At 36.0% G+C, this 10,472-nt stretch overlaps 1 protein-coding gene across 2 annotated transcripts in view; it reads right to left on the bottom strand.

Annotated features, from left to right (window-relative positions):
- MTMR1 (myotubularin related protein 1) overlaps window positions 1–8,262 on the bottom strand; it is a 36,673-nt gene extending 28,411 nt beyond the window's left edge. Inside the window, exons 1-5 of one of the 2 annotated variants that reach the window (XM_009578425.1) lie at window positions 8,164–8,262; window positions 3,279–3,329; window positions 1,855–1,930; window positions 857–951; window positions 537–644 (exon numbers count right to left, since the gene is read on the bottom strand). In XM_009578425.1, the coding sequence (XP_009576720.1) occupies window positions 537–644; window positions 857–951; window positions 1,855–1,900 (249 nt within the window). In that variant the 5' untranslated portion in view covers window positions 1,901–1,930; window positions 3,279–3,329; window positions 8,164–8,262. The remainder of the gene's footprint in view (window positions 1–536; window positions 645–856; window positions 952–1,854; window positions 1,931–3,278; window positions 3,330–8,163) is intronic. The other variant, XM_009578426.1, reaches the window with a different exon arrangement.
- Window positions 8,263–10,472: the final 2,210 nt, after the last annotated feature.

Raw genomic sequence — 10,472 nt, 5'->3', positions numbered from 1 at the left:
TTGTTTTGCTTTGCTTGTGCTCCCGGCTTTTGCTTTTCCTATTAAACTGTTTTTATCTCAACCCATGGGTCTTCTCACTTCTACTCTTCTGATTCTCTCCCCCATCCCACTGTGGGGGGAGTGAGCGAGTGGCTGGGGGGGGCTTAGTTACCAGCTGGGGTTAAAGCATGACCAGCAGTTATAAGAAATTTGACTGAAGGAAGCCATATATGTAGCACTAAGTCACTGATACCATCTAATCCACATTAGAACACAGTTCTGTAAGTGTTCATATCAGATGACTAGGATCATCATTAGAGTTGCTAGATACCATAAAAATAGCCATTTTTCCTTTGAATTCACTCTTGAGACGAAAGGGAGAAGTGTTTAAGACTGGAAGTATCATAAGCGGAATTGAAACATATTATCTAAATGAAGCAGGGTTCAAATACAGGGAACTGATCAGACAGAAAAACAGCACATGTGCATGCAGATTCCTCTTACAGAAAAATGAAATGAAAATACTTCAGTATGAACAAATGTCTACCATGCCATACCTTGCAAACTATTTCTATACCACACGAGTTGTCTCCGTGGCTCTGTACTCCAATTTTTTCAACTCTACTTATGACTCCAAGGGGAACATCAACAACGAAAGGTGGATCCTGAAATTTGTATATAAACCAAACGAATTTTGTTACATTAGGAGGAATACAAACATACTGTTCATGTATGTTTCGTTAGAGTCAACTATAATTCCTGTTTAATAGACTGCTGTGGAACATCATACTTCACTTACACTAAATTTGTCAGTTTCTGAAATCTACTAGCAACATTCCTACCTGAAACAATATGCAGATAGATAGTGAGGTCTTACCCTTTCAACACTTTTGATATACATTCTGAAGTCCGTCACTGTTAGTGTACCACTGACTGCTCCCATAAATGGACAGATATACATAACATCTTTAGCTGGAAAACAGACCAATTAAAGCTTTGTTTTACTATTATAGACATTTGTTCCATAAAAATCTATTTCCGTTTAAAAATAGCAAGATTTTTGCAGTTCCATAAGATTTTGATGCTTGACCTCTATAGGAAAGCCTACTCTTCAGATGCTGTCAGGACTGAAAGAGCTGTCTTTATCTCAACAATGAAAACAATCGAATTCCTCAGTCCCACTGCTTCTCAGCAACTACTGAGCAACTGGGGCTGGGCTCAGCTAGCATGGGCTGCAGTAGGGGCAGGCAGGTAACAAAGCACCCTGCTGGTATTCTTAGCTGCAGGCGCTCTGGTCCCTGCCCTGACGTGTAACGCACCCACGCTCACCTCAGAGAGAGAGCATCCAAATGGGCAATTACTGATGTGTACGCAACTGATCTCCAAGTAATTCAGTTATATGCCCATATCTTCATTTTCACTTTTATTTGAAAGAGCTAGTATTCTTTTCTAGCCGCATACTGCACTGCTAACGCAGAGCTTGCCGTCACAGGCCAAAGTGAAATACATCTCACTAAGAACTGGAAACTAAGTTTTCCAAACTTCATCATCTTTGCTATCATAATTTTGAAGCTTTTGAATCTACGAAGTATCCTTGGCATCCCCAAGCAGAAGTACAACCAATACACCTGTATGGAACAAACTAACTCTTGGAAAAAAATGATTTATCTATATAGAGCAAGTTATCCTCTGCAACTGATTTCTCCTTCCTACATTTGGATTTAAAAGATAAAGAAAAGAAATCCTTATCAAATCAGCCAACCTAAAGTGAATTAAATTAAAATAACAAAAGTAAAAATGAAATAATATTCTGTTTTTAAATAAATAAACCAGTGATTTAATAGTATTCAGTGTAGTACTCAATAGTATGCTTACCAATAACTTTGATTGATTCTCCAGGAAAAAGTGGAGCCTCCTCCATCTGTGCTAGTTTGTTTCCATCCCGCAGTGCCTGGCAGAAATCCAAAACCATGAGTAAATCTCACTTTCCATCTGTACTACATCGATACATTTTGATGCAAAGTGCTTTTACTACCAGATTACTGGAACACAAGGAGTGTATCTTTTTTTACAAGGCACAACTGTATTAAACAGTACCATAGTAAAAAAAAAATCGGTATTATAAGCATTACACAGACATACATGTTAGTAACATATTAGTAATAAAGCATTTATGCAACAATTAGTTTCACAGGCTAGCTACATATAGCATGCAAAAATATGAACAATAAGATCTGCCCAAATTTGTAATTAATAGTTTGTTAGTGTTTTGCTAAATGCAGGTATTGTTTTGGGTATTTTATCTACTTGAGAACATTTTAAAGCTCATAATAATTTTTTTCCTATTCTTAATGTTGTTTATTTAATATTTGAGTATTGTCACCTGAGAGAATTATGTGGCAGAAGCTTTATTTATTTAACATTTTAACTTTGCATTTTTGATAGCAAAAAGTCAGTCGCTCTATTTTAACCAATACCCTACTGAGAGTGCCAAAATTATGGAAGAGGTCCATTACAGGAAATTTGGATCCAGAAAGTCAGTAAGAATGAAGTAATAATAAAATATAGAAGAACAATTAGCAATTTTAAAATAAGGGCTAGTTCCATAAATTTTCATTTAGGTAAATGGCTTCATTCCTGAATGACACAAGATTGATCCTTTGGGTCCTTCGCTGGCAGCTAAGATTTACAATGTACTAAAGATTTTAATTAAGAATAAAAGGGTTTGCGGGACCCTTAAGGACCATGTAAGAAAGTGATCTCTTCCAGGTCACCATGATGAGATATTTAGGTTTCAATTTTTTACATCCTGAAGTGAGAATAAGTATAATGGGCTATGTTACAGTAAACAAATAACTCTTTCCTTGTATTACTGCTCTGATCTACATACAAATAACTGGTAGGATCTGTCTGCCTCCAAACAAACTACCCCAAGCCCTCATTAATAAATGATTTCTAAAGATATTTAAATTGATCTCTGGCTTTAGATTTTTTCGGAAACTAACAGAATTTTACATTCAGCACCCAATCACGAAAGATGATGTGTAGAGAATTAGCCGATACTTACAAACTTAGAAGGACAGATGTGCTCTGTCAGACAGGGGCTTAGGTACAGTATCACATTTTAGACTACATGACATTACACGAAAACCCTACGTAGCACATAATCAGCTAACACACTAAATGCTTTCTATGGATTCTCTTGCATGAGAAATATAAATTTGTACGTACTGTACAAGTACTAATATATAGTACCTTGCTACACAGTTAATGAATGAAAGATGAGTAAAACTTGCCACCTGATCAGGTTCTGCTTCAGAATGATAGCCATTGTGTCCATCCTGAATCTCCTGCATTGCATGAGGCAGCAGTAGGGCAAGAGAGAAGTAACAGGAAAAAACATGCAGACAACAGGTGAAAGGACAGAATCTTTTCTTTTTTGTTTCCTGTTTTTTTTTTTTCCTTCCTTAAAAAGACAGCATATACTTTAACTCCAGTTTAGCTATTCAAAATCTTCCACTCCTAGCACAAACTACTTTCCACAGAAAGGAATCCAAGCTATTAGCATGATGCTTTTAATGTTATTTGGCACAACACAAAATGAAACATTTAATCCCTTTTTCACAAAAGAGTCAGTGCTGGTAGATAAGAACACAAAAGTATGTACTGTCTTTTTAAGACAAACAACCTTATAGTGAAGAAAATGAATTCCAAGTATGCCACATGCTTATCAATAGAAGAAATTAAGTACAGCTTGCAATGGTAGCATTAGGGGAAAACTCATGCAATCTTTCACGGAAAAAATAGGTCGACATCAAATAGAAGTATCTAGACAATTTAGAAAATGCTTTACTGTGTAAAACGTGTTTTAATTGAACTTTCAGTTCTATGGTTTCACATATTTTTCCAGCAACTTCTGTGTTGTTGCTGGAAATCTAGTCAGTAACTTTACAGAACCTAAAATTACTCCTCATAGCAAAATATGCAAACAATTCACATTTTTATGTTAATTTATTTTTGCATCATATTGGCAGCAAATCCTGAATATTAATTAAATCTCTTTAATAAACGTCAGGTCCTTATGCACTTCAGAGAGAAGCACAAATGTCATAAAGTCATACGAAGCAATTGTTTTAATACATTCAGCCAAAATTGTTCTTCCGTCTTCTTTCTTTATTAACTGGAGAGAAATTGTGTTCATGACAGTCTATTATTCCCAGTTCACATGCAAAGAACTTCTCGCTTGATAGAGTGTAAAACCAGCTGCAGTCTAAATTGACATATGTTTGCTAAAGTCAATTTCTCTTTTTACAGTATTTCTACAGAACCCTCAAAAAAGAAAAACTTAGAAGAAGGACTTCAGATATCTTCAGATAATTTGAACTCTACAAGAGTTATAATTAATTTTAAAAGCCTTTCAAATTATAAATGACTCCTACCATTTATGTATTAGTGGAATTCTGTTAAATAGAAATTACTTAAATTTCAGATTATAAAAATGTTGTTTCTGAAATTAAAGCAAAGTAGATATTGTGATCTCTGGAAGAAAACCAGAAGGACAACCAGCAAATACACCAAAAGATTTTAAATAAATGAAAGAGAAAGAAGCACAGCAGATCATTCAAAGATCAAAGCCTTTACAAAGAACTATGAAAAACTCAACGAAAACAGTCAATTTTTGTTGCTCAATTCAGACCAATTATTTCAAGAGCTATCTATTTAAAAAAAAAAAGATCAACTTGTGCATTTGTATGATTGGACTAAACACATCGTTTTCAAATATGTAAACAACGGATGAGAAAAAGAAATCATTCAGGCTTCATCTCTCAGTTTGAGACTGAACAAGAAGTCTTTGTTTGAATAAAAGTGTTACACACATTTCATGAACAATGTCAGAACAGTGTCCAGATCATTTCTCGCTTCATAAATGTTACTAAGAGAGAGGGACAAGAAAACAAGGCATGCCCTTTTTATATCTCCAATGAACAATGGGCAAGACCTAGTCTCAAAATTATCATTAAAAAGATGCAGGTCATTGCACTAGTGTCTAACTTCAAACCTAACTTTCAATCCTACTTCAGGGTGGTAACAATTAAGGTAAAACATGCACGAAGGCAAGCATGAATTGGTATCTTATTTAAATAGGATAGACAAAGACGTAACGCTTTTACCACCAATATTCTTTAGCATAGATAACACATTAGAGCTGCTAATACAGTACTCTGTAGTCCGAAGCATGTAAGCCTCAGTTGCAAGCATCTATTTTGTCAAAATTAATGTAATAAAACTGAAGTTAGTATTGCACATTCATAACATAATTTAAAAATACTGCTCTCTTACACATTGACTTTTATTGCTCACGAAAACATTGTAATGTATATAAAGCATTTCTATGGCAAAGAAGCTGTTGCACTGCATAGCAAAATGGTCTGACTGGTTCATAAAAACCATTAATGAAGTAAAGAAGAATGCTTGACACACCAAGATCTCACACAGCACAAAAGACAAACAGGTAGGAGGCCATTTTACTGCTAGCCAAAGGTAATCTTACCCGTATAACAGGCCTCCTGTACACCTGTTAGTTAAAATATAAAATGTTATCCAACAAAACACACAGATTTGATTTTTTAAAGATATTATATCTTACTTCATCAGATTTTCAGAAGTACTCTACTTCCAAACATCTTAATTATAGCCGGATTGTGAAAGAACAAAACAAAACTATGCAGCTCTCATTTGTAGAATTGTTTTGGTCTAAAAACAATCTAGGCACTTCATTTTAGTGATGTAACAAATACCAAGCTCTTTTGAAACATTCATTCCTAATCACCCTTTTATCCAGTTACAATGTGCTATTGTGAAAAGAGAAGAAAGAGCCTGATAATCCTTCTAGGTGGAAGATGATAAGCCTGCAATAACAGCCATGAAGTATAACCACCATATCTTTTAGATTCAAATGGCAAAACAAGGATAGCGACAACTCTTCTCAACTTATTTCTGCAGGTGTCTATATTCAGCTACTATAATCTAAGCAATTTTCATTTATATGAACCCCTCATTCAAGAACACTTCTCAGGCAGAGAGTATGTCAGAGAAGACATACACAGCAGCGTTCAAACTCAGAGTGAGATCATGTTGCTGTAGGGTTTAGCAAGCAAGAGCTCCCTCAGCGCTCTCCAGTTTTGACGATTTCATTTGCAGCCCCTTTGCTTCCTTTTGATTTCCCCCCTCCCCTAAAATACATTCTGGTAAGGTAAGTTATACAGAGTAATGTGAGTAACACCATTAGATACAAGAAACGATGTATTTACCTGTTTTTGCAAACATATTGATTGAAACTTTAAAAAAGGATGAAAGAAAGAATAAAGCAGTGAGTTCCTGGTAAACCCAGCAGAAAGCAACAGAACTGCCTGACCAGTTCCAGAAGCAAACACACACATCTGGCCCTACCTGAAGTTTCTGAGTTGTTGTAAGATAGTCTCTAAATGCAGCAATTTGAGGTAACCAAAGGTAATGAGGACCCAGAAAATTGATCAGTGTGCATCAAAAGGGAAAGATGTCTCAAAAGAAAACTGAGTTATAAATGGGCATTGTCTTTTTACACGTGAATTCCACCGTAACAATGAATAAACCCAGCCTGTTAATGGTACTGACTAAGCAACTAATCGTACCATTGAACTTCTGCAGAAGCTAAGCACAAAAGAAACCCTCTCCTAAAGCACAGACACCACTTCACAAGATACTGGTCCTGAACGTAACTAAAGATATTGTAGGATAAAAAATTCCATGATGTTAAACACAAATACGGGATTTCAAATCACAGCAATGCAATGATGCCAAATGTAATTTATACACAAAAATTCAGAATACCACCAGGCTTAAATTTTTTTCTTTCATTTCTAAGAAACAGAGAATGAAGTAGAATTTTAATTAGGCCTTAAAAGACTTATTCCTGTTAAATAATATCCAAGACAAGTTTGGTATAGAGAAGGAGGTTATTTAGAATGAAAAAGTGCTCTTTATTCCACAGGAATGCATTCTAACTCAGAGATAAACTGAACACCAAGCTTACATACTTGGATTTTACTAAAATGAAGTCCTTGAGCTACAGGGTAAATACAACATCGACAGCTGCAATGCAAGGTTTCCCACAATGTTTTATCAAAGATGTTAGCCTTGACCTGAAGTAAGCATTTGCAATTCAGCTGCCACAGTATGGAAGAGCTACGCTTTTTTATAAGTGTAAGCTGCTGACTGGGCCAATAGTATGAAACTCTGTGAGGTGAATTTTTAAGTAGACTATGGTCAAAAACATTTTGTGGATTCATCTTCAGGCTTGGGCTAAATCTGACCTGCTGTCACAGAATCTAAAATACGCTGTTTCTGGTCAACAAATTTTTTAATCATAGAGCATATTAGAAAATAATTTAAAACCTAATTAAAAAACAAAAAAAGATAAAATCTTCATTTGGCCATTTTGCATGAAGACCATGAAACTGTTTCAAATCCAGGAAGAAAAAAGGATCTAGATAGCAGCAGCCTGGGTTTCTTAAAGGGACTTGAAACACAGGTGACTTTTGTCAATTTGTAGGAGAGGGAAAACTGCATATGCTCCACTCTCGATAGTTCAGTTGACTGGCTGCTATAGGAAATGGCAAATGACCATGAAAGAATAGGGGTAAAAAAGCATAATGGAACCTATCAGGTAAACCATACTGTGCAATCATTACCTTAGTGACAAAAGTGTTGCTGGGAGGGAATGAAAAAAGGTTATTTTTGTTTGTTTGTTTGTTTGATGTTAAATTCTCTGTCTCTGGTGAAACCCCATGAAAAATGATAGGGATTTATGCTCTTTGCACAGCATCTACTTTACCAAATTTTTTTAATGTAGTAATCAAAAGAAAAGAGAACTCACTTTTGGCATTTTATTCAAAACATTGACTTTTAATTTTCCTTTCACCTCTCTCTTCATTTTTATTCTGTAGATTTCAATGCCACTATTCTAAATCTGGAGGAAAACACAAAGCAGATTCAAAAGACTCCTACGCATAATGAGATGTTTCTAGTTCTGAAACATTCAGCGATCACTTAAGTACTTATCACCTGATAATCAAGGTAGCAAGGACTTCCCTGATCACTCACTCTTTATCTTAAACAAATCAATGCATTCCTCAAGTCACTTACCCTGTAGTCTCTGGACACACCTTCTGATGGGACAGACCCTGAAATCTGACTAGAAATGGTTGCAGCTATCAGCTGTTTACACCATTCCACATGGGATCCAGTCGGGCTACAAAAACAAAATATTTCAAATTATTTAGCAGTAATTCAAAATGTATATTGAGAATAGCATAGCAACTGAGCACATCCAGAAAACAAGACCATAAATACTCACTAACATCATAAAAATTAGCTTGCTTTGTGGGCAGAATGCAACTATTTCACTGATCAAATTGGGGAAAAGAATTTTACTAGATCTTATCAGAGATGTAGAGCTGTCAGTAGGTTAAAAGCAAGGTTAGGGTCCTAGGAACTTACAAAAATGTTGGTTTCCTTAACCAGTGTAATTTTTTTCATCATTCACACATTTTTTTCTTAAAGCCATCCATGGAATTAATTTCGTCGAGTAATAGGAAACTCCTTACACTTTCCTTATTATTATTTCCTGATTATTCAGCAAATCCTCAAAATTAAATTACTCTATGGTAGTATTTAAAAATTTAAACTACGTTAGTGTTGTATTCTATATTAACATTAAATGTAGAAAATACATGTTTTCTAAAGGGTAACTTCTAGCTAGCCATATCTTTTTACTACTCATAAAATAAGCTCTGAATAATCTTCAGGACGGGCCTTCCCATGCCACACCAAGGAATTCTGCAGCGTAGGGAGTTTATAAGAACCCTAAAGACAAAGCATCCGAACAGCGGAATTGCACTAAATCCCAGATTATGTGTTTTGAGAACAGTCGCCTGAACTAGTGCTGCTTACAAATAACGTAGTATTGACAGTGAGAAGCAATTACACAGTTTGCTGCCAGCCACTTTGAAGTGCGCTAGGTCTGCTTCAAAACATGCCAGCATCTGATGAAAAACTGGGAATGCCAGAGGGAACTGTTCCCTGAGTGCCACGGCAGCCTCAGCTGATGAGTTAGATAACTGCCATTTCTTCAGACAGTTTAGTTGGACTCTTCTACAGATTTATTCAGAAGTCAAATACAGAAAGAAAATTTGAATTCATTTTTAGAATTCATTCATAAACTAGCTTTGGATTCTGTGAGTATCCTGTGACATTGACGTGAGTAACTGCATACACATACCCAACAGGTGCACCACAACTCGGACATTAAGAGGGCGGGAGAATGGCATAAGATGACCAATTACTACTTAACTAGAGGTCTTTGCTTACACTAACTCTGCTAGGATAGGTAGATATAAGGTGAAGATGCATGCAACAACTTCATACCTGAAATGAAAGCTCTTTCAGAATTTTTCTGATAAATTTTAGTAGCTTTCTCCCCACCTGCAAATTTCTACACAGTACTAGATCACAAAATATTGTTTTGCAGCTAAAACACATCTATGATATTCCTGCTTGACCAAGAAGATAACTGTCAGGTTAGTGCTGAACTCGAGTCCAGATTCACTTAGAGAAACTTTTCCCTTAAGTTTTGCAAAAGAGTGCATGAGCTAAACCCTACAGTAATCCTTTTCTGATATCATTTATTTCTCCTTCTCTCACATCTCCTAATTTCTAGTGTATCTCTTTAGGATTTGCCTCAGTTTGTTTCCAAATAAGCATTTACTTGTTAATTAAGAAAAGGATTTATTTTTCTATGGCTTATCTTCACTGGGAATCACTACATCAACAAAGTTAATAGCAGCAGGAAAACGAATGTGACTGCAGGTCCATCTCCTACGATCTGTCTCAGGTTGTATCAGTGTACCACAGGATGCTGATCATACCGATGTGACTTATCACCATCTGTCAAGTGGGACACATACCAGTACGCGTCTTTTTGTTCTGTCTCATCTAAGGTCACGCACACGAGTGTAGCCTGCTACAACCGCACGGGCAAATAAATAAATTATATGACAAACGGACATTATAACTTTTCCAGGGTAGAACAAGATTAGGAGAAGAAAGAAAGATGCAAATTAAGATAAGAAAGTGCATTAATAAGGAACACAAAGATGCAAGTTTTGGTGATAGAAAACGGGCATTTGATTTCCACCTTCACTAGAACGATGTAGAACTCCAGGTTTCTCCTAACAGAAAAGAGAGGGAATATGGAGACTGGAACCTGGCACTGAATTTTAAATCCAGTCTTTTTTCTTTATTGTTCATCTGAGTGAGATTTCCGTTAGTTTCTACTCCTTGTTCAAGGATTTTTAAATTCAGCTCTGAAGCCTATCTCCAGCTGGGAGCTTCTGAAGGAAGGAGTTACTCTGCCGAACCGGTGCGGTAGCACCCGGCGCCAAGCTCCTGCGCGC

The sequence above is a fragment of the Fulmarus glacialis genome, unplaced genomic scaffold (assembly GCF_000690835.1).
Source record: "Fulmarus glacialis isolate BGI_N327 unplaced genomic scaffold, ASM69083v1 scaffold27155, whole genome shotgun sequence".
NCBI lineage: Eukaryota > Metazoa > Chordata > Aves > Procellariiformes > Procellariidae > Fulmarus > Fulmarus glacialis.
This window is presented reverse-complemented; position numbering and strand designations above follow the sequence as displayed.